The sequence below is a fragment of the Cydia strobilella genome, chromosome 19 (assembly GCF_947568885.1).
Source record: "Cydia strobilella chromosome 19, ilCydStro3.1, whole genome shotgun sequence".
Classification (NCBI taxonomy): Eukaryota; Metazoa; Arthropoda; class Insecta; order Lepidoptera; family Tortricidae; genus Cydia; species Cydia strobilella.
Genome location: NC_086059.1, coordinates 8,834,567 through 8,860,149, shown reverse-complemented (window position 1 = coordinate 8,860,149; position 25,583 = coordinate 8,834,567). Strand labels below are relative to the sequence as shown.

Here is a 25,583-nt window from a genome sequence, read left to right as displayed (position 1 = left end):
TTTTTTCGTATGTTGGTAGCCTTGGCGGAATAAGTGACCAAATTACGAAGTTAGTACAGCCCATATAGGATACTCGAGCGTATTAAGATCACTACTTGTTTCGAGGTATATTTCGGTTTTATTAATCAAAGAGTATAGTAAGTATATTATTATGTATTTATGCAGCGGTCGCCGGTCGGCAAGCTTGTAGCAGCCAAGGGCCATATATAGGTAGAGTTAGCAAAATTGAAACGGGCCGCACTTTGTTTATAATTTGCAACTTTATCACTTTATTAGATAAAATTAAGGTATATTGTCGTTTATCATTTTGACAATGAAGACGACTTCTTTTACGTATCAGAAATTGTGACAGTCACCAAATGAATGGATGGATCATTTGCGTTCCGAACGCGCCGACTTGAGAGACGTAGGCCTGATATAAATATATGTGTATCGGAAATAGATAAATAAGAACTCCCTATGACAGTTCAAAAATGCCACAATCATTCCGGTCTCTGGACATGACTCACATGTAAGATATCTTATATGAATAAAAGTAAAAAAAAAAATTCTTTAACTATTGCTTCTGACACATTCCGCGTTTACGACATGAATAAAATATTTGAGACAGGTTTGGCCCTTAGAGAAAATTGCCAACGGATGAGGTCATAAAAATACAGGTTAAGAGGAAATGTGAGCTAGCCCAGTCTACCGAATTACTCACTTAGTAATTGACACGCCGAACTGAATACAGTGTGTAAATTCCATACGGGTGAATATTTAAACGGTGGTTAGCATAGGACCTAAGAAGTTCCTATATTGAGATATTTTTTTAGGAATATAATGAAAATATTAACCATACTAAATAATTCGGCCCGCAAAGTAAAGCAACACTCAAGTTACGAGTTACGAGCTTAGTTAGTTAGTTAGTTTTGCTGGGCATTTTCCGCAACTCGACATCCAATGTGCCTATTTTGCGTGAAACGAGGTAGCGCTACTCTAACCACCCCAGCTCCTCCACGAAGCCTAGCAAGGTCTTCAGGTTGCTAGTTGCTTCCTTTAGTGTGCATGGATTTCCTAGGTATTTGCTCCTATATACTTCTACCTGTTTACAGTCTAGGAGAATATGTTTTGTTGTTTCTTCTTCTGCCATGCACGCTCTGCACATGGGGCTGTCCGTTTTACCCATGATATGTAGGTGTTTGTTTAGTGTGTTATGTCCTGTTATTAATCCTACTATTTTACGTAGTTGGCTTCTTGGTGTTTTCAGTAATATTTTGGTAAGTTTGTGGTTCAGTTCCGGTAGAATTTCTTTGGTTTGCCTGCATGTCTTCATTTCATTCCAGTACTTGTTGTGCAGTTGTCTGTGATGTTGTTCTAGCTGGTTGTGTATGTAGGATATTGGTAGAGGCATAATTGGCTCGGGTCCATATGCCGGTGTTTCTGAACCTTTTCTGGCCAGTTCATCCGCTGCATCGTTTCCTCTTGATCCACTATGCCCCTTTATCCATTGTACTCTTACTTTGTTGCCTTCTTTGCTCACTTCAGTGAGGCTCCGATGGCATTCAAGTATAAGCTCTGAGGTAAGTTTGTCGCTGCATAGCGCTTGTAGTACTGATTTACTGTCTGACAGTATTAGTATGGTTTCGTGTTTCACTTGTCGTCTTGTAATAGCATTGCAAGCTTCTATTATTCCTACACATTCAGCTTGGAATACCGTATTGTGTTCACCAAGGGGTTTTGTGATGTGAATGTTCAGGTCCTCTGAGAAGACACCACATCCTGTCCCTTCGTTTGTTTTTGAGCCATCTGTGAATATTCTTAGGTTTGTTTGGTTTAGTCCTTCTTTCGGATCTTCTGTTAAGGATATGGCGTAATCTTTCCAGAAGATCATAGTTTTTGGTATTTTGTCGATAGGGAGTTACGAGCTTTTTAAAGTATCGTTTTGTCATTGAGGAGATTCTTTGGACACTTTTCTATTACACAGTCAGCAACAAAAGTCGCGTATGAAACTGTGTCAAAAGTATCTAAGTATATCTCTGATAGCTTAAAAAAAGAGTTACGGAAATACTATAAGGTAAGAAATATAAAGAAGTAAAACCAAAATAAGCACAGTATAAGGAAGCTCTTGTAAAAAATTGACATTATTATTAAGCGAAAAAGAGTTCAAAATTGCCTGTTACGCTTTTCCCCGTCGTGGTTATGTACGGCCAAGGAATTTCAGTTCTCTGCTTCGTATGTTACCTACCTAATTATAATAACATTATTATGAGATCCCTAGCGGATCTCATATCGATAGTCACCATGACAAGGTAAGTGGTGGGATGAAAGTCAAATTGCTTGACTTGACTGTAACGATCACATACAACAAGTATGTCGGTCATAACCTATCGGAATAATTCCAAATATCCCAATACACCTTATGGATTACTGGCATAGGTCATTATATCATTAGCTTGGACAGCGTACTTTTTTTCAAAAGAGGCTTTGCATGTCGTATTCAAATAAAATATATTTTTTTTTCAACTACAAAAAATGAATTTTGAAATTGAAATTTTACTAATACAGTGTAGCAATACCAGTAGCTTATGCATATGGCTATGCATGATGGAGAAGTAAATGCAGAAGGGAAATAACAACCACAATTATGTGGTACACGCACATTTTAAAACATTATTTTTAAAATATAGTTAGTTCAGTCCCTAAATGATATCATTATGTACTTACGTATCGGTAAATCATATAATTACTAGGTAAATCATATAATTACTAGTTGTATCATCGATTTTCTGTAGCTCTTCCGATGTAGATGACATCATTGCCCTAATGATTGCTCATGATCACCAACAACGATAAATAACCTCAATTTTCTCATTTGATTGCCAACAGGAAGCCTAACAAGCTAAAAATATCTCGTAACAATATGTTATATTTTATGAAGGTTTATTTAATGAAACTTTTTATTTGCTGCTGTTTTGCAATTATTTTTCTACAATTTGTGGGGGTTGATGGGGTAAGCATTTTTTTTATTTCTTCTGTATTTACACTTATTTTGTTTTATAAAACACTATTTGTATTAAATTAAATGCTCAGTGAAACATTCTATTTATATACATACATCAGGGTTTTGGGCGCGGGAATGATTTCGTGTATTTATAACTAGGTTTACTGTAAAATAATTACCAAATTGTAAATAATAGGTATACAATAAAATAAACTATGAATTAAAAATAGCTCCAAATGTTAAAATAGTTTTTGTTTATACAGCTTTTACCTATTATTTGGCTAGTGTCTAACATTTCCGCACTCAAAACCCCATTGTATAAATACACAAAAAAGAAATATGTATTCATATATATTATGTATAATTAAAGTGGTACAGTCAGGTGTAAAAATATGGGTGCCTAATATAACTTACTCAAAAATATGTCCCATAGTTCTTAATACACTGACAAAAGACCTATGGGACATATTTTTGAGTATGATGTGTGCACCCATATTTTTGCACTTGACTGTACAGTCAGAATCAAAAGTGACGGATCAGATTACGCATCAAAATTCTCTAATAGCACTACAGAAAGAGATATGTCTCTATTTGCAGAACAATTAAACTTACAAAGATACTTTTTAACGCGAAAATTTAATGTATTCTGGCGTGAAAAAAAAATTTCGTCTCTGCCCAATTGATTAAAAATTATTTAACGATTACTAGATTTTTCCTTTAATTTCTATCTAATATCTTTTAAAAACAGAAACTTCGACTAATGCAAGAGGGAGCCGTTGTGAAATATGCGAACCCGTTGTATATAACTAACGTGCAGGTGTTTACGGTGCGGCGTCGACGCAACAGTCCCTACCTCACCAACATTACTGCTACTATACACACGACTTTTAGCAATAATGTCACGGTTAGTACACGACAGAACTGTTCTATCCCGGAGTACCTACATCGGAACATCGGTGCCAAACCCTACCTCACTTACATCACTGCAACTATACACGCTACTTTTGGCAATAATGTCACGGGCCCACGGCTAGTGTAGAGAGAACTGTCGTTCTGTTCCGGAGTATATACCTACATATACCAAAACTCACTAATCAGTAAAAACAATGAAGGAAAAAACAATCTCATTTTGGTACAAATACGGTTCATTATGGCTAAGAACTTGTGAAGGTAATTGGGCATAGGTATGTATTTAAGGTTGCTCTATGTAATTGCATTTTAGATTTTGGAATTGTTATATGTATTATTCCTACTCATCAGAATCACGAGCTCGATCTTAATACGAGAAAAAAAGTGTCACCAATTTTAGGTATAACTTTAAATAGAAATGACCAATTAGTGAGTTTGATTGTCACCTGATGATATACTTCTGTTTTCGAGTGTGAAAAACAAATCTAGAGAGGCTTTCCTTCATTTTTTTTTCCTAAAATTGTTTTATGGATTTCATATCCCAGGTAGCATTTATACGTCATTAAAACGTCCGTTACGTCATTATGAGTTTGATTGTCACCTGATGATATTATTATAGTTTATAGGAAGGAAGCGCATTTAATAAAAATGCAAGAAATTCTGAAAACACTTGTTTTAATTGACTGGTATTTCTAACTTATAAAACATGAAGGAAGTTACATCGACAGTGGCACTAGGTGAGCAAACTAGGAACTATTTTTTTTTTAAACAAGACAGGCTTGACGTCTAGGAATGTAAAATTTAATCTAAACCCAATAGATATACTTCTGCTTTCGAGTGTGAAAAACAAATCTAGAGGCTTTCCTTCATTTTTTTTTCCTAAAATTGTTTTATGGATTTCATATCCCAGGTAGCATTTATACGTCATTAAAACGTCCGTTACGTCATTATGACGTATAAATGACGTCATTATTACGTTGCTGACGTTACTTTGCTACCTGAGATACAGTCACGTACACCCTATTTACCACAGAGTAAGCAAATAAAAAGTTGTAAAACCTAAGAGAATATTAATTTCAGGTAAAGTTCTCCTACTTGCTGCCAAGTGGCAACACAATCGATTTCAGCACTCGTACTTGTGATGCTGTGGATTTACCATGGATGTACGAATTTGCGGCCACGTTTTCTAATTTGACTGAATGTCCAGTTAAACCCGTAAGTCTAATATAATTCGTGCAAAAATAATGATATTTATGAGGTCTCTAAACTACATTTAGAAGAAAAAAGAAAGAAAATACATTTATTTGACGCCACAACATAGTACATAAAAAAAAGAAATATTATTCATATTATTTAGGTAAAATAACTAATCTAAGAAGTGTACAGTCAGAATCAATAAGTAGTGGATGAAACAACGCGCCAAAAGTATCCGCCACTTTTCCAAATAGAAATAATTCTGTACAATTCGCGTTCAAAAGTAGCTGTTATAGTCTACTTGGACAACATCGACAAATAATCACTTAACATACATACATACATACATAAGGGAAGGAATGGAAAGATTTGCAAGGTTCTGGTAGGCTTCCGTAGCTCAATTGGTTAAGAGCAACGCACGGATTGCGGAGGTTGCGGGTTCAAATCCTGCCGGAAGTGTAACTTTTTCCATCTTTTCCTTTAATATAAAATTTGGAGTATCGCTCGCAGACGTATCTGCATGTTAAAAAAAAAAATTGATTTTTAAATAATCACTTGTTGATAATCTATTTGAGAACGGTAGTAATACATTAAGTATATCTATAGATATATCAAATAAACATATGCTTGTGTGTTTTGATTGTCATTTAGCGTCAGTTGCACTAAGCATTTCTGTCAGACTGATTTACAGAAATCAGCAATGTACTATGACATTTCTCATGCCATAAAATTGCGTAAGCATAAAAATGACAGATCTGTGGGTTTAATGCAACCGGCCTTTAGTCCTGTCAAAATGACACTAAAATTGAAATGCCTATTTACACTACTTATATTTTGTGCGAGGCCGCTTGCAAAATGTCGGGTCCTGTATTATAGAAATGTTGCCTATATAACCATGCAATAAACAAAACGTAGACATCATTTATTTAATAAATCAAATAGAACTATAAAGAGTAGGTAACTTGGCCGTGACGTCACTTGTTCTGTTTTCATACAAATCTCATAGCGGTTTATCGTTTTGACAATTCGAAAAAAGGAACTGATTTGAATAGTCAGGCAATTACCCTATGGTATTAATGAAGACAAACTAAAGGAAGGAATGATATACTTTTAAGAGGAATTTGTAACGAACAAATGTTCATATAATAAGTAACACAGCATTTTTTTAAGGGCACATATCGCTACTATGACGTGGAAATTCCGCCGAAGAACTTTCCTCTGCCCCTTCCCCCCAGTCTCAAGAAGGGGGAATCTGGCGATGTAGATGTTAAACTGCTGAGAAAAGGAAAGGAATTAATTCTGGATCTATTTACCAAGTTCCGCGTGTATTGATTGTTAATTTCATCATACACCAATAAATTAACTCCACCGTATTTGGTGTAACTAAGATGGATGCCAAAGTTGCTCCTTACCAAACGTTACTGCTTTGCACTTAAAATGTATTGCTATCTCACTTCCTTACAAAGTTATGTAATATTCTTTAGTTTCAATTTTTTTAAGGTGTGCAATAAAGTGTGTGAATTGAAATGAGGTATTTTTATTGTTGTTTAATGAATGATAGAAATTATATTAATTATAGAAGACGAACTTCGTAGCAGATCATTACAGTACTGCCGACTTCACTACTGCCGCAAATGTCAAAATCGATGTTGCTGCCCGGATTTTTGACATTTGCGGTAGCAATGCAGTCGGCACTGGCAGTAATGTCGCTGCAATACTGTTGCAGTAATGCTGGTGCAGCCTGAATCCGACGGCCCACCTTTACGGACCGGTAACAAGCGTTTGGAATCCAAACATTGGATAGATTTTAGCCGGCTAACTAGAGCGGTAGAAAATGAAAAATAGGTTCTTATAGTAAAACAATATAATAATAAAATATGTACAATAAATTAAACTAATTTCTGTCAGTACACGAGTCAAAACCAATAAAATATCGTCACTGGCCTTAACGTTTTCGATTTCCAATCTTCGTCGAGCCGAACGATGAATTTCCGCAGCGGTAGTAGCAACTGCGGGCTACGCGGGCTCACCAGGCGCAAGCAGATAAAAACTTCAGGAGCGAATATCCAGAAAATAAGTAGTTTCAATCATGCGTCTTCAGTTTTAAACCAAAAGAAAGGGCTGCAACAATCGTGCGTTCTTAGTTTCCGGGTTGAAACCTAACCCAAGCCTCATTCAGTTACAAAAAACCAGTGACGTACAAATAAGACTTGGATTAGGTTTAATTTAAACATAAACTTAATACTATACAAATTTTACCTGCATTAGACGCAGCCCTCGTATTACTATCGTATTAATACTTTTAACACAAATCACATAAGCATGGAGTCACATTAAATAAATATTAGTAATCAGAGTTGTGGGTTATTTGCAACAAAATTCCCAGAGAACAATTATCAGAAAAAACAAAAGACGGGCGAATGGCTTAATTTTTTTTTACAGCCGGCCAGTGCGCGCGGTGGCTGCACTATGCAGGTTTGCCATGTTACAAGATATGGGCATTTCTCAGAGGTGACGTTCTGTGCGTGACTTCGGTGCCAATATTTATTTTTTACTTTATGGACATATGATGTTAAAATGAACAATTAGGCTTAAATTAAAAAAAAATTGGTGGTAAAGGCTTCTTATAGACGTAAGGGTTCGCGAGATATTTAAGTTTTTCAAAACACTGAAATCAAACACACTTATTGAAATCAATATTAGTAAGATTGTAATAAAACAATATTATTTTAGCACAAAATTTTTATTTTTATTTACTTTCTGCTTTTTGTACGCATGCTCATATTCAGGATGTATCAGCCTTGCACAATTCGATAGCTTGATTATTCATATTTTATTTAATATATAGGTAGTTTACGTCGGTTTCTTTAATTAAATGCATAGTCTACAGAGCTTTCCAAGCCTGCCTCCTGCACAATTGTCTAAATCTATACGATTTCGTGCGAAACTGAACAATATGCAATGTTTGGAGGGGAATAACTAAGGTATAAACTAGTAGTTGCTGAGTTGATGTTGTTTTGACAACAAACCATAGAAGCGGAGCGTGAGTCTCGCGACCTAAACGCGTAAGCGCCATGAATACAGGTAGGTAGTGCGCGTGGTACAGGTTGCGATTGCGACAATTTAATTGATTCCTATGGCTTCTCTATAGTAAATATATAATATCTATATATCCCTAAATTATATCATTATGTACTTACGTATCGGTAAATCATATAATTACTAAGTGTATCGATTTTCTGTAGCTCTTCCGATGTAGATGACATCATTGCCCTAATGATTGCTCATGATCACCAACAACGATAACGGATAACCTCAATTTTCTCATTTGATTGCCAACAGGAAGCCTAACAAGCTAAAAATATCTCGTAACAATATGTTATATTTTTTGAAGGTTTATTTCATGAAACTTTTTATTTGCATTTGTTTTGCAATTATTTTTCTACAATTTGTAGGGGTTGATGGGGTAAGCATTTTTTTTGATTTCTGTGAATGAGTATTCAGTATAACAGAGTTTATATACATACATCAGGGTTTTGGGCGCGGGAATGATTTCGTGTATTTATAACTTGGTTTATTGTTAAATAATTACCAAATTGTAAATAATATAACCTATAATAATAAACTATGAATTAAAAATAGCTCCAAATGTGCTTAGAAATGTCAAAATAGTTTGTATTATTTGGCTAGTGTATAACATTCCCGCACTCAAAACCCCAATGTATAAATACAAAAAAAAAAGAAATATGTCTTCGTATATTATATTATGTATAATTCAAGTGGTACAGTCAGGTGTAAAACATGGGTGCATATAACTTACTCAAAAATATGTCCCATAGTTCTTAATTCACTAGCATAAGAGCTATGGGACATATTTTTGAGAATGATGTGTGCACCCATATTTTTGCACTTGACTGTACAGTCAGAATCAAAAGTAACGGATCAGATTACGCATCAAAATTCTCTAATACCACTACAAAAAGAGATATGTCTCTATTTGCAGAACAATTAAACTTATAAAGATACTTTTTAACGCAGGTATATAGTTATCTCTATTTGGAAGATAATTTCAGGATGGCAGATACTCTTGGCGCATTGTTTCATCCGCTACTATTAATACAGAATGTACTTCAGAGAAGAGTTGTTGTTCAATGAAATATCGAATTAAAATAAAGTAGTATTTCATATAAATTCGATATTTAAGATATAGCCCTGGATATTTAGATGATAAGAATAGAATAGAATAGAATAGAATATTTTTTATTCGTAAACACACAGACAATAGACATACATTTAAAGAACATAGTGAAAATAAAATGTCACGAAATGGCCCCATCTCAGCATGCTGCTGGCGACTTCCAATTACCATAAGCCATGTAGAACAATTGCAAGGGATCTGAATCTGCTCAATATTCTATTTCATATGTACTTAGCAATAGCTGAAAATGTAATGTATTCTGGCATGAAAAAAAAAATGTCGTCTCTGCCCAAGTGATTAAAAATTCTTTAACGATTACTAGATTTTTTCCTTTAATCCTATCTTTTAAAAGCAGAAACTTCGACTTATGCAAGAGGGAGCCGTTGTGAAATATGCGAACCCGTTGTTTATAACTAACGTGCAGGTTTTTACGGTGCGGCGTCGGCGCAACGGTCCCTACCTCACCAACATTACTGCTACTATACACACGACTTTTGGCAATAATGTCACGGTTAGTACACGACAGAACTGTTCTATCCCGGAGTACCTACATAGGAACATCGGTGCCAAACCCTACCTCACTTACATCACTGCAACTATACACGCTACTTTTGGCAATAATGTTACGGGCTCACGGCTAGTGTAGAGAGCTGTCGTTCTGTTCCGGAGTATATACCTACATATACCAAAACTCACCAATCAGTAAAAAACAATGAAACAAAAAATACTCATTTTGGTACAAATACGGTTCATTATGGCTAAGAACTTGTAGACCTGTACCGCTGGCTATATTTTGACCCCAAGGTTATAAAAATATTAAAGTCAATTCTGTTTTCGCTTATGAATACTTTGTTAAGATGTAAATCTTACATTTTGTTTTGTGTCATATATATAATTTGCTTTTCTAGTAATTTGTTATTTTGTGGTAATTATTTTTTATTTTGAATTATCTTGGAGAAAAAAATATTCAAGAGAAAACATGTAACTGTGTTGCATTCAGGATAGTGTTTTTAGTGTGAAAACATAGTTTGTGTCAATTACGTCCACTGCAATCTGATACTATGTCATAATATTCTAAATGACACAAAAAAAAATTAGAGTTAAAAAAAATTACTTAGGTCGAATTTAATCGTTTAAATAGGTCCATTAAATGATTTTGTGTCTTATTAAGGCATAGCTTCATAAGATATTTGATGATTTTGTTGTAACAGGCTGTCACCGTTACAAAAGAATATTAAAGATATTAGAGTTTACATCTTATTAATTTGAAATGCGGGATAAATAAGATGTATGAATTTGTGTCACTTGCATCCACTGCATAAACAAATATTACAAAAATATTATTTGCGTTCAAACGAAGCTAGCGGGCGGTCTGAATGGGCAACGGAGGCCGTGCAGGGTGGGGCCGCGGCGTGACCTTGCCGTACGCAACGCATGTTTACTTCGCCTGTGCGCCAAATTAATGCAACTTATTCAAAGAAGTTACGCAAACAACACAACAACAAGCAACAAGCAAGCAAAGAATGCGTCGAATTATCTTTTACCTATTTAAAACTCATAGATATTGTACAATGTCACCATTATGCAAAAGAACTGTAAGTACATGTTTGATTTGCGAGCGAGCTGGCAACATTGCGCAGGGAAATCTTAAAAATATCGCGTTTACGTGAACGCCACATACATTTGTGACAGTGATAGGGAAAAGGTACCACTAAAGTAAAATTTGGTTATTAATACCGTGACTTTCTTTCATTCTTCGATAAAAAAAATTGCTATTTATGCAACAAGTGCGGAAATCATCTTTACGCACGTGTATCATACAATGTTTTACTATGCATTGTGCGAGTAAATAAAAAAACATGTCATGGCAAATAAGTTTAATTATTAAAAGGAGTGTTTTAAATCGACACGAGTTGCGAATTACCTATTCGCACGTGTATCGTACGTTTTACAGTACATATGGCCCTTTAAACTTTCGACATATGCACGGTAAGTGCTCTTTTCCGCACTAGTGCGAGAAAGTAGCACCATTTGTACTGTAAAAAAAAATTGAAAACAAAAAGCACTAGTGCGGAAAAGCAGTACTTTCCGCACGATATGGCTCCGTAGGAAACGCACTTTTCGAGCACATGCATTGTAAAAAAATATATAGGACTGTATCTCCTAAACCATGCGTCGTAGCGCAAAAATAATAAAATTTTCGTTCCCCTTTATGTAACCCAAAAGTAATACATGAAAAATACAATAAAAAAAAAAGAAACAAAATCTTTATAGGGCTGTATTAGCTGTATCTCCTATATCGTGCATCGTAGCGCAAAAATAATCAAATTTTCGCTCCCCTTTAAGAAGCCCCTAATTAAGATTTAAAAACGCAAAAAAGAAAAAAAAGAGGAAAAAATCTTTATAGGGCTGCATCTCCTAAACCGTGCATCGTAGCACAAAAATAATCAAATTTTCGTTCCCCTTAAGAAACCCTTAATTAAAACTTTAAAAAAAACCAGGAAAAAAACTTTATAGAGCTATTATAGCTATATATATATAGATATAATATCTCCTAAACCGTGCGTGGTGGCGCAAAAATAATAAAATTTTCGTTCCCCTTTATGCAACCCATAATTTATATTTAAAAAAAAAACGCAAAATTTAAAAAAAAACATTATAGGGCTGTATCTCTTAAACCATGCGTCGTAGCGCAAAAATAATTAAAAAAAAAACCCTTTAAGAAACCCGTAATTAATACTTAAAAAAAAAACAAAAAAACCAGGAAAAAAAACTTTATAGAGCTGTATCTCCTAAACCGTGCGTGGTACCGCAAAAACAATAAAATTTTCGTTCCCCTTTATGCAACCCATAATTTATATTTAAAAAAACGCAAAATTTAAAAAAAGTCTTTATAGGGCTGTATCTCCTAAACCATGTGTCGTAGCGCAAAAATAATAAAATTTTCGTTCCCCTTTATGAAACCCCAAAGTAATATACAAAAAACACAAATGTAAAAAAGAAAAATAGAAAAAAAAAACAATAAAAAAATCTTTATAGGGCTGTATCTCCTAAACCATGCGTCGTAGCGCAAAAATAATAAAATTTTCGTTCCCCTTTATGCAACCCATAATTTATATTTAAAAAAAACGCAAAATTAAAAAAAAAATCATTATAGGGCTGTATCTCTTAAACCATGCGTCGTAGCGCAAAAATAATTTAAAAAACCCCTTTAAGAAACCCGTAATTAATACTTAAAAAAAAAACAAAAAAAACCAGGAAAAAAAACTTTATAGAGCTGTATCTCCTAAACCGTGCGTGGTACCGCAAAAACAATAAAATGTTCGTTCCCCTTTATGCAACCCATAATTTATATTTAAAAAAAACGCAAAATTAAAAAAAAAAATCTTTATAGGGCTGTATCACCTAAACCATGCGTCGTAGCGCAAAAATAATAAAATTTTCGTTCCCCTTTATGAAGCCCCAAAATAATATACAAAAACAAGAAAAAGAAAGAAAAAAATAATAACAAAAAAACTTTATAGGGCTGTATTTCCTAAACCGTGCATCGTAGCGCAAAAATAATCAATATCCGTTCCCCTTTAAGAAGCCCCTAATTAAGATTTAAAAACGCAAAAAAGAAAAAAAAAAAAAAACATTTTAGGGCTGTATCTCCTAAACCGTGCGTCGTAGCGCAAAAATAATAAAATTTTCGTTCCCTTTTATGAAACCCCAAAGTAATAACAAAAAACGCAATGACAAAAAAAGAAAAAAAAAACAACAAAAAAAACTTTAGGGATGTATCTCCTAAACCGTGCATGGTAGCGAAAAATAATCAAATTTTCGTTCCCCTTAAGAAGCCCTTAATTAAGATTTATAAACGTAAAAAAGAAAAAGAAAAAAATCTATATAGGGCTGTATCTCCTAAACCGTGCGTCGTAGCGCAAAAATAATTAAATTTTCGTTCCCCTTTATGAAACCCCAAAGTAATATACAAAAAACACAATGTAAAAAAGAAAAAAAGAAAAAAACAATAAAAAAAACTTTATAGGGCTGTATCTCCTAAACCGTGCGTCGTAGCGCAAAAATAATCAAATTTTCTTTCCTATTTATTCAACCCTTAATTTATATTTAAAAAAAAACGCTTTCACTAAACTGCTGTAACTCGGAAACTTAGAATCCACAAAGGGGACTTTACTAAATTATGACACATATTAAAGCCTGACCTAATATATGATCATTGTCAAGAGGGCGCTGTTCATTCTCATGTATAGGGTGACAGTTCAGTATAGTATGAAAAAATATTGTATTTAATGAACATCATCATCAATGTAATTAATGTTGCTTGCCACGCTTAAACATAACAAAAATCACAATAAATTGCGTCTTAAAATAAACTTAAAAAGTCTACTAAAAATCGAAACAAGAGTAATTTTTAAGTCGCTGTTGTGACATTCTCAATCAAAAGGTAGGTACCACTTTGTCGTTTACCATAAAGACGAAATTTGATTATATCTTTATACAAATAACCTGTCAGAGAAAGTGGTACCTTTTGATTAGGAACGTCACAAATGTTGGTCAGTATGAGGAGTGCAGCCTACAGTTTATTTTTAATTATATTGATATACCTACTACGGTAAGATTGATAAGACAATGTAATTATGCCTCCGAATGAAATAAATACACTGTATCGCAAAACTTAGTGGCGAGACAGCTCATAATGCCATCTCTTGGTTGGTCTTAACAAGGGTAAAGGAGATAGTATTATGATCTCAGTCGCCAGCTGATATTGCGGCAAGTATAATAAGCACCCCACCCGCGTAGGTACCCTTCCCCGCGCACGCCCTCCTTGCTCAATTGAGTTTTATTTTGCCAGATAGTAAAAAAACCGTGGATCAAAATGACCCAAATTATGAATGATGTCTCAATGTGGTATTATAATATTGTAGACGTAAACTTAATAATATGAATTTTTTTTTGTGGCAGATACAGGGTGTTAATTAGAAAAAAATTTTTTTTAAATAAAAGCGGTGGATGAATTTGACACAGATTTGTTTGAATAACATATAACAATGTTCTGTAAAGTACAACACTTCACTTACCGACTCTAATATTTTTTTAGGCGTTTTAGGATCAATATTAGGTATTTATTAAATGCCATTATAGCCGTGGATGAAAATGACACAAAATGCGTGTGTACGTCGGAAGCCACTTTGCCTTTACAGGGAAACAAAGAATTTCGTCTCGAATATTTTTTTTACAGAATGCTGATTGAAAAAAGAAATACCTAAATTTCTACCTAAGCAAATACCTAGGATGACACAAAATATTATTTTTAGGTTTAGTATATGGTCTGGAAACTATATATAAAAAATAAGCAACATTAATATTCTTATAACCTCAGAAGTTATTGGTACAGGTCTATTGTGAAGGTAATTGGGCATAGGTATGTATTTAAGGTTGCTCTATGTAATTGCATTTTAGATTTTGGAATTGTTATATTATTCCTACTCATCAGAATCACGAGCTCGATCTTAATACGAGAAAAAAAGTGTCCCACCAATTTTAGGTACAACTATAAATAGAAATGACCAATTAGTGAGTTTGGTTGTCACCTGATAGATGATATACTTGTGTTTTCGAGTGTGAAAAACACCAATCTAGAGAGGCTTTCCTTATTTTTTTTTCCTAAAATTGTTTTATGGATTTCATATACAGTCACGTACACCATATTTACCACAGAGTAAGCAAATAAAAAGTTGTAAAACCTAAGAGAATATTAATTTCAGGTAAAGTTTTCCTACTTGCTGCCAAGTGGCAACACAATCGATTTCAGCACTCGTACTTGTGATGCTGTCGATAAACCTTGGATGTACGAATTTGCGGCCACGTTTTCTAATTTAACTGAATGCCCAGTTAAACCCGTAAGTATAATATAATTAATATAATATTCGTTCAAAAATAATGATATTTATGAGGGCTCTAAACTGTATTTCATATTAGACTTATATTGACCGGGATAGAGACCGTGAAATCGTCGAAATATCGGAAGCTTAAAAACAATACAAAAGGTAATCACGGTCTTTATCCCGGTCAATATAAGTAGTGAAACTAACCGTGAATCATTCAAAACTGTTATATTTCATATTGTTTAGGTAGAATTACTCTAATCTACGAAGTGTGCAGTCAGGATCAATAAGTACTTAGTGGATGAAACAACGCGCCAAAAGTATCCCCCAGTTTTACAAATAGAGATAAATCTCTACAATTCGCGTTCAAAAGTAGCTGTTATAGTCTACTTGGACAACATCGACAAATAATCAATTGTTGATAATCTATTTGAGAACGGTAGTATTACATTAAGTATATCTATAGATATATCAAATAAACATATGCTTGTATGTTTTGATTGTAGCGTCAGTTGCACTAAGCATTTCTGTCAGACTGATTTACAGCAATCAGCAATGTACTATGACATTTATCATGCCATAAAATTTAGGACACTTTTCAACGGTAATAGTTTAATTGCGTAAGCATAAAAATGACAGGTCTGTGGGTTTAACGCAACCGGCCTTTAGTCTTGTCAAAATGACAATAAAATTGAAATGCCTATTTAATTTACACTACTTATATTTTGTGTGTACAAAATGTCGGGTCCTGTATTATAGGAATGTTGCCTATATAAAATAATTTATTTCACACCATATGATAAATAAAACGTAGACTTCATTTATTTTATGTCACAATTTCTATTTAATAATAACTTGACCGTGACGTCACTTGTTCTGTTTTCATACAAATCTCATAGTGGTTTATCGTTTTGGCAATTCTAAAAACTGATTTGAATAGTCAGGCAATTACCCTATGGTATTAATGAAGACAAGCTAAAGGTAGGAATGATATATATTTAAGAGGAGTTTGCAACAAACAAATGTTCATATAATAAGTAACACAGCTATTTTTTTAAGGGCACATATCGCTACTATAACGTGGAAATCCCGCCGAAGAACTTTCCTCTGCCCCTTCCCGCCAGTCTCAAGAAGGGGGATTCTGGCGACGTAAGTGTTAAACTGCTGAGAAGAGGAAGGGATTTAATTCTAGATCTATTTACCAAGGTCCGCGTGTATTGATTGTTAATTTCATCATACACCATTCAGAAAAAAATATACCATTTACTGTTTTTCGAAAAAACCATTAACTTTTGGGTTATTTAGACTTAGAATCACGAATACTATTGAATGAGACAAAGAAAAAAGTGTCCCCAGTTTTCATACAAATTTTGGGTGCCAGTTTTGTAACGGTTCATACTAAACGTATGTGAAAATGCGTTACAAAACTGTCATTTATTTGGAGACCTATTTTTTTTCTCTTTAAATCGAGAGTCTTTGTGATTCTGAGTAGAAATAACCCAACAGTTGATGGATTTTCGAAAAAAAGTAAATGGTACACTTTTAAGTGAAAATGCCCAAGTAACTAAAATTGGTGCCAAAGTTGCGCGTTACCAAATGTTACTGCTTTTCACTTTAAATGTATTGCTATCTCACTTCCTCACAAAGTTACCGCCGGAACACCTTACCCCGGTAACAACTAGCCCCGGTCTCACCTAACGTAATATTCTTTTGTTTCTATTTTTTTAAGGTGTGCAATAAAGTGTGTTTGATTTGAAATGAGGTCTTTTTATTGTTGTTTAATGAATGATACAAGTTATATTAATTAGAAGACGAACTTCGTTAGCAGATCATTACTTCGGCCTAGGAATAATTATAACATTCTTTTTTTTTGGTCAACTTAATTATCATACCTAAATAGTATATTAACTAGGGAACAAACCAAATTATTTCATGAAAATATTTTGATTTATGTTTTTTAAGTAGTGACACTGACACTATATAAATTGTAAACTGAAATAGATATCATACAGAAAAAAGAAAAATGACAAGTCCACCGGTGGCCAAGGCGGGATTCGAACCCGCGTCTTCAGCTTACGCGGCTAACGTCCTACAGGAGTGTATGATATCAATTTCAGTTTATAGTATAAATGAAATACTACATTAGAAAATTACTGCCCTGGAAGTAAGTAATATGGAACATTACTCTCTGATTACACGGGGTAAGTTTATGAACAAGTGTGATAAAAAAAAAAGTGTTTTTTTTGGTAAATAAACACGCAATACTGAGCATTAGGCGTTGCGTGTTACATCCGTTCTGGAAATAAATAAATATATAGTAAAAATAAATAAATATATAATAAATATCTGTAGAAATAAATGTATTTGTATGTATAAATCTGTTTGATACACAAATATATCCCACTTGAGTACTAAAATCTGTCTTTCAATAAGATAAGATTATAGTAACACCCGGAACGCCATTGTTTCGTTTAAAAAATGATGTGATAAATTATTTTCCAATAAAACATGACATTTTATTACGTAAGCACACGTAAGTCAAAGGGAATGAAAAACCCGGTTTATATTGCACGTATTGAACGAAAATTCTCATAACTTTTTGATTTCTTAGTGAAATGACATTGTCAAGTACTGCCATAGACAGTAGACAAGATGGCGCTGGTCGCTGCTACAAAGGCTGCGTTCAGCTTATGGTTGGGCCGTGTCGTACGGCTGCGATCGTGACCCAAAATGGTCCCGCCGGAAGATCAGCGCTGACCTTCGGTTCAGCATTATGCTGAGGCGAGACCATTTCGTGGTAAACTTCAACTCCTACCTATTTTATAAGTTCCTATAGCTTTAGTATACTTTAGTATGTAATTTTAGTTTTAAGTTTATCACGAATAAAACATTTGAATTTGAATTTGAATAAAACCAAATAGGTAGGTTGCGCACCGTAGGTACGCAAGGTAAGCCCCACGATTCATATTTATGAAAAAAGGTCCGGAAATGTAGCCCACAAAATTGCCTGAAAACGTCAAAATGTCAATTTGTCGAAATAAATATATTGAATTTGACGTTTCCTACAGCAATGCTGCGCTGCAACACTGCTGCAGTCGAATGAAGCAGTATTGTATTGTATTGTAGTTCGGGCGATTTTCCGCAACTCGACGACTGGCGCCTATTTTGCGTGACATGGGGGTGGGCTAGTCCTGCCAGCCCAGCTCCTCGAGGAAACCTATCAAACCTTTGATGTTGAGTAGGACCTCGGGGAGGTCTCTCGGGGATCCGAGATGTTTTGCCCTGTATGGGGCCACTCCGCTGCACTCCAGCACCACGTGAGAGGCTGTTTCTTCTGTCTCCATGCATCCTCTGCATAGGGGACTGTCTGTGACACCTGTTATAAAAAGATGTTTGTTAAATAGTCCATGACCTGTTATGACACTGGTCACCATGCTCAGTCGGGTCTTTCCTAATTGAAGGAGCACCCTTGTGAGCTTTCCGCTGATGCCAGGCATGGCTTGTTTGGCCTGTCTGCATCCAGTCTGGTTTAGCCAATGTTCTGTGTGTAGTTTCCCTGTACGTGCCAGCAGCATTGAGCGTACCTTGCTAAACGGTATCGGGAGGATCGGTTCTGGGCCAATCGCTCCCGCACTCGATCCTTGCCTGGCAAGCTCGTCCGCAGCATCGTTACCCCGGGATCCGCTGTGTCCTTTGATCCATTGTAGGGTGATCTTATTGTTATGACATACCTCCATTAGTCGTTCGTGGCATTCGTGTATAAGTTTGGATGTGACTATATGGCTTTTTAGAGCCATCAAGACTGCTCTACTGTCGGAGAGTATGCGGATGGAGGATCCTACTACCTTCCTTGCAGTGATGGCAGCCGCCGCGTTTATGATGCCCATGCACTCAGCCTGGAATACCGAGTTATGGGCTCCTAGCGGAGTGGTAATTGACATGTTCAGGTCTTCTGAGAAGGTTCCAGAGCCCGATCCGCTGTCTGTTTTGGACCCATCAGTGAAGATTCTGAGCTCCCGAGGATTGAGTCCTTCGTAATTGTCGTCCTCGTATAACTGTATTTTGTACCTTTTGTCGAAGATAGCTTGTTTATGAATCCGATCCGTGCCCGAATTGAGCACTGGAAATTCGTCATATACCTTAGCCAGGCAAGTTGTGTGAAGAGCTCCTATGATGTTGGACCATATATTAAGGGCTCGCAGCCTTACCGCTGAGAGACTGGCCTCTTGTTGTATGTGTAGGTGCAGCGGTGGAAGGCTTAACATGACCTCCATGGCTGCAGTCGGTGTGGACCTCGTACAGCCAGTGGTGGCCGCGCATGCGAGCCTTTGGAGTCTTTGTAGCTTGTCTCGTACGTTGCCTAGGTTTGTTCTTGGCCACCAAACCAGAGCACCGTAACAGAGTAAGGGGCGGATTATTGTCTTATAGAGCCAGAGAGTAATTTTTGGGTTGAGTCCCCACCTCTTACCAATCATCCTTCTGCATTGCCAGAAGACAACTCCCGCCTTGTCTATACGTTTGTTGATGTGATTGTTCCAGTTGAGTTTACTGTCGAGAGTTAGCCCTAAGTACTTAACTTCATCGGTCAGCTGTAGCTCGGTTTGGAAAAGTGTTGGTCTGGTAAAGTTGCCAAGCGCTCTTTTATTGGTGAACATTACCATTTCTGTTTTGGTGGGGTTGACTGATAGGTCGAATTCTCTACACCAGCGTTCTACAATCCGAAGAGCAGCCTGGGTGAGATCGCAGACTGTACTGGCAAATTTACCTGATATTAATATTGCCAGATCATCAGCGTAGCCTATTGTGTAGAAGTGTTCCTCGTTCAGTTTGGTTATAAGGTTGTTGACTACTAGGTTCCACAGCAGAGGTGACAGGACTCCCCCTTGAGGGCATCCTCGCACCGCCGCCACGGCCTGCGGTTCACCTGCATACCTTATAGTTCTTTTGTTTAGCATGTTCATAATCCACTTTGTTAGTCCGGGTTCCGCGCCGTGGCTATCCAAGGCATTCCCTATGCTGGTAAAGTGGGTCTTGTCGAAAGCGCCCTCGATGTCAATGAAGGTGCCAAGGCACAGTTCTTTGGCATGGATGGCTCTTTCAATGCGGCTGACGACCATGTGTAGTGCCGATTCTGTGGATTTACCTGAGCTGTACGCGTGCTGGTTGTTGTGCATCGGTGTGTTCTTTAGCGTTCGATCCCTCAAATCCCTGTCGCACAGTTTTTCCAGTGTTTTCAGCAGGAATGATGTGAGACTGATGGGCCTGAAGGATTTAGCCGCCGTGTAGTCATTCTTACCTGGTTTTGGTATGAATATCACGTTCACATCCCTCCATCTCCTGGGCACGTACCCCCAGGCTAGGCATGCTGCCATGATGTTGGTCAGGGTTTCCTGGATGAGCTCTAGACCCCACTGTAGGAGAGCAGGGAAGATCCCATCCGGACCAGCCGCCTTGAAGGGATGGAAACTGTTTATAGCCCACCTGAGTTTCTCAGCGGTGACGACTCTGTGCGCCATTTGCCAGTTGTTGTCTGCTGTACTGTATACCTCATCCTGCTGATCTTCATCGGCGAGACTTACGCATCCTGGAAAGTGAGTTTCCAGGAGAAGGCGTTGGGTCTCTGCAGGGGAAGATGTGTACGTGCCATCGGGTCTCCGGAGTGAGCCCAATTGTGATGTGGTCTTGTACGCTAATGTTTTCCTTACACGGTTGGCGTGGTCTAGTGTTTCGATGCTGCTGCAGAAGTTCCTCCATGATAAGGATCTCCAGTACCGCAGTCTTTTTTTGTAATTGGCCTTGGCTTCATAGTAGTTGTCCCAGTCTACCTCGGCCGTTGTGTTCATGGCCCTGTTGAAGAGTCTCCTGGTTTTCCGTCGGAGTCTCTCCAGTTCTGGACCCCACCACTTGTGTCCCGTTATGGCAGTCCTTGCCGGTGGTTTTAAGGGACACGCCTTGTGGTAGCTGTCTACGAGGGCATCGGTTAAAATGTTTACCTGCTGTTCTATTTCAGTCGGTTCCCGGAAGTCGTCCCTCGGAGGAAGCAGGTCGAGGCTTTCACCTAGGACATTCCTGAAGGTGGCTCGGTCCGTTTTCCTGGGATTCCTTCGGGCGGTTGGTGTGTCACAAGATGCTAGTAGATTGAAGCGAATCCATCTATGGTCTGAGCAAGAGGCCTCCTGGGAGACGTGCCATCCCATGACTAGTTCACTGACCTCCTCCGAAGCCAGAGTCAGGTCAATAATCGTCCTGCATCGTTTGTTTACGAATGTTGGTTCGGCACCTACATTTAAAATGTTTAGATTAGTAGTCACAAGATATTCAACAAGTGTCTTACCTCTGTTGTTACTGGTCTCCATTCCCCACAGCGGGTGGTGTGCGTTGGAGTCGGCCCCGATGATTAATGCGAGGCCCACTCTCTCGCAGTGGCTGACCAGTCGTTGTAGTTCGGCGGGCGGCGGCTCGTCCTCTCCGGGCATGTACGCCGAGGCGAGGACTAGGTCGCGACAGCCTGTTGGCAGTGGAACTTGTAGTTTAATCGCACACAGGTCTCTGGAACAGAACTCAGTGAGCGGTTGTGCAATGATATTGTTAGTGGTTAGGATACAAGCCCTAGGGACGGCGTGTACCGTGGAGTAATAGAGCTTACCTTTCGTGTCGGAGAGCCCGCGTATGTGACCGTTGCCCACCCATGGTTCTTGTAGGAGGGCAACGGCTGTTGGCAAACCTACCAGGCAGCGTCTCAGTTGGGCCGTAGCGGCCACGCTGTGCTGGAGGTTTGCTTGTAGGACACTAGCCGGTGTCCATGTTGTCGGTGGTGGGGTCTCCGTCTTGCATCTCCCCTCCCTCCTTCAACATGTCGGCCAGCCCCGTCTCTATCCAAGCCGACAGGTACTCACCGTCGGATGATGTCCCGGCTGGTTCATCACCAGTGCCAAGGAGTTCATCCTCCGAGGGTTCGGCTGTCGTTGGCTTGGGCATCGATGGGGGGGCAACTTCCTCTCCGGAGGCAGATTTACTCTGACCGGGGGTGCCCGGGGCCTGTCGACTAGGGACCTGTGCTCCCGTTACCCTTAGGGTGGAGTCCTGCAGGGTGGGAGGCTGGTCCAGGTATTTGCCTCCGGGACCCCTGAACCTGAGGTAGACATTACCCACTCCACAGTTCAGGGATCTCCCCCTCTCCATAAAGGCGGGGACGAGGTCTTCGGGGATTGTGAAGGCGACAAACCACCCCTGGTCTTGCCGCAGTATCTCAATGATGGACCAAGTGCCGACCTTGGCCCATTCATTCTGGTACTTCAGTCCGTCAGCTGCCTGACGGACGTCTTCCCAGGACGAGTTGTTTATGTTGGGTATAAGGAGCCCGCACTTAACTCTCCTTGCCATCTCCGACTGGCGAACTGCCGTTAGGGAGATGTCTGGCAAGGTTAGGGACTGGATGCATCGCTGAGACCAGGCGGCCGAGTATTCGTCCTCTGCGAAGACCCTCAGCTGCCCCTCAGCGAAAACCGGTTTACCCTTGAATTTAGGTGGCCGGGCTCCCACGATGTTCTTTCTCGCCTCCACCACGATTGCTTGGTGCAACCCGCGGAGAATGGCGTGGGATGTTTCAGCGGAGATCTTACCCGACTTTGCGTCCGTGATGACGATCGTCAGGTCAGATGCCGCTGCTTGTGCGTACGACGCTTTCGGTTGGCTGGGGCTCACTAGTCGCTGCTTTTTGTTATCTCCTTGCGGGGAGAAAGACTCTTCTCGCGTCCTTTTAGCAGCGGCTCGTGCGAACTTGCCTGGCCGTCGTTTGGGTGGAACTGCAGGCGGAACAGCAGGGCTACTGGCCGACCTTCCTGCCTTAGGGGGTAGGATGGAACCTTTCCCCTTCGGCGGAGGCTTGCCAGCAGCATCCTGCTTGTTCGGCGCCGGTTCGGGTGCCGGCTTCTGAGAAGCCCGTGCTCCCACCTCGGTTGCAGGGTTGTGTGTCTGTGTGTGTGTGTGTGTCTGTGTGGTGCCCAGCTGCTGATCTCGTGCTAGCCGAGCCGCGCGCCTCTGGTTCTTATTTTTCTTCTTCTTCTTAGCCACCCCACCTTGACGTTGAACAGGGGGGGGTGGGTTGGAAGAGGAAGAATTCCCGGCTCTGGCTAGGTGAGGCTTCCCACTAGTGGGTCGCTTCTTGGGCCTGCGGTCCACTACCTGCCAGTCCAGGAATGTGTTTGGGCCAGTCTGCTCCCCAGATGAACTCGGGTGGTTTGCTTGACGCACTGTCTCTGGGACAGCTTGTCTCGCATGTGTGGCTTCACCATTAGCGATGAACGCTGCTGGATCAGCTTGGGGGTTTTATGCAGCAGTATTATGTTTTATTTATTCTAAACTTTATTGCACATTTTATACACGTACTTAGGTATTATATTATATAAATGTAGAAGTTAATGCGGACGGGAAATGCCAACAATAATGTTTTAAAATAGAGTAGTCCATTGAACTATTATTACTAACGTATTGATCCGGCACACAGAATCAGTGCGCCATGAATTGATGTTGTTTTGACAACAAACCATAGAAGCGGAGCGTGAGACTCCCAACCTAAACGCGTGCGCCATAAATACGGCGCCTACGACGTTTTGTTCGCGTCATGGAGACTATATAAAGGAGCCAAATCTCTATGTATGAAAAGTGTCCATCAAAAAACAGTAATTAGGCGGCGCCACCATACACCGAAATACTACCAAAAGCAACCTACGTAATTTGGTCGGGTTATTTGTTGCCTTATATGGCTTATGTCCCAGAGCCTAACTAGCGCCACCGGAGAGATTAGGAACTATAATTTAAAGCTGAAAGCGGTCACTTTGGCAACAATTCTGCCATAAGAGACGTGCATCCTTTCTATACCATCCATAGTTCGCGTGGTACAGGTTGCGATGACAATTTCATCGATTGCTATGGCTTCTCTATAGTAAATATTATCTTCAATGGTTTAGTCCCTAAATGATGTCATTATGTACTTACGTATCGGTAAATCATATAATTACTAGGTGCATCATCGATTTTCTGTTGCTCTTCCATTATTACTAATGATTGCTCATGATCACCAACAACGATAACGGATAACCTCAATTTTCTCATTTGATTGCCTGTCAGGAAGCCTAACAAGCTAAAAATATCTCGTAACAATATGTTATATTTTTTGAAGATTTATTTAATGAAACTTTTTATTTGCATCTGTTTTGCAATAATTTTTCTACAATTTGTGGGGGTTGATGGGGTAAGTATTTTTGAATTTCTTCCGTATTAAGTTAAATAAAATGTTTTTTTTTTCTGTTTGACATAATATTATTTTGTTGTATTTATATCATATTGATTATATTAAATGCTCAGTCCAAAAAGTCTACTTAAATACTTACTTTAAGTATAGAAAAAAGAGTTCAATTAAATATCGAATTAAAATGTATACAACAATCAAACATTTGCTTATTTTACTCATTCAATTGTTATTTAATATTTAATTTCTCGAAAACAGTTTAATTGGCTGAATGAGTAATGTCGTTGACTATGGGTAGTTTTAGAACGAAAAAGTAAAAAAGTAAGTAAAGTAACAAATAATTTTTTAATTACTGCACTTTCATAATATGTGTTTTTTTCATAAATATTACAATTTAATGTTTTTCGCTATGGATTAGGTATTATGACCAGATATGCAGTCTCCGATTGAAAGTAAAGTTCCAAGGAAAAAATCATGGCCATACGTCTATTACTTTAATTTTTATTACTGATTATGCAAATTTGCCTTGTCTTTTTGGTTTCCTCGTATTCGATATGAAAGGTAGATTTTTTTAACTCGGGTGAAAGGCACCAAGCATCATTTTAGCCCTTTGTTAACAATCTTCTATGCTAATGGCTCCAGTTTAGCCTATTTTGTGACGGAAGGGTAACTAGTAGTTACTAACTACGGAACCCTTAACTGAGCATGGCCCGACATGCTCTTGGCCAGTTTTAATTATATATTTTTCCAATATTTTTAAACATAGAAACTTCGAATAATGCAAGAGGGAGCCGTGGTGAAATATGCGAACCCGGCGTACATAAGTGGCGTGCACGTGTTTACGGCGCGTCGTCGGCGAAACGATCCCTATCTCACTAACATCACTGTGACTATTCACACGACTATTGGAAATAATGTCACGGTTAGTACAAGGCCGAACTGTTTCCCAGAATACATCAGAACACCGGTGCCGGACCCTACCCCACTTACGTCACTGCAACTATACACACGACTTTTGGTAATAATGTCACATTACAAGAGATAACTGTTGTTTCCTGGAGCACATCGGGACACGGTGCTGAACCCTACCTCACTAACATCACTGCAACTATTCACACGACTTTTGGTAATAATGTCACGTTACAAGAGATAACTGTTGTT

At 38.2% G+C, this 25,583-nt stretch overlaps 2 protein-coding genes across 2 annotated transcripts; one reads left to right on the top strand and one right to left on the bottom strand.

The window, feature by feature from the left end:
• The first annotated feature begins 9,651 nt into the window (after nucleotides 1-9,651).
• Nucleotides 9,652-16,393, top strand: LOC134750356 (uncharacterized). The gene is made up of 3 exons (XM_063685518.1): nucleotides 9,652-9,795; nucleotides 15,053-15,187; nucleotides 16,232-16,393. The coding sequence occupies exons 1-3, from the start codon at nucleotides 9,652-9,654 to the stop codon at nucleotides 16,391-16,393; spliced, it is 441 nt and encodes a 146-aa protein (XP_063541588.1).
• Nucleotides 16,394-18,422: 2,029 nt separating this feature from the next.
• On the bottom strand, nucleotides 18,423-24,226 carry LOC134750355 (uncharacterized). Its single transcript, XM_063685517.1, has 3 exons — nucleotides 24,193-24,226; nucleotides 21,507-23,478; nucleotides 18,423-18,548 (listed from the first exon to the last, which is right to left on the bottom strand). Exons 1-2 carry the CDS (start codon nucleotides 24,224-24,226, stop codon nucleotides 21,962-21,964), a joined length of 1,551 nt encoding a protein of 516 aa, XP_063541587.1. The 3' UTR covers nucleotides 18,423-18,548; nucleotides 21,507-21,961.
• Nucleotides 24,227-25,583: the final 1,357 nt, after the last annotated feature.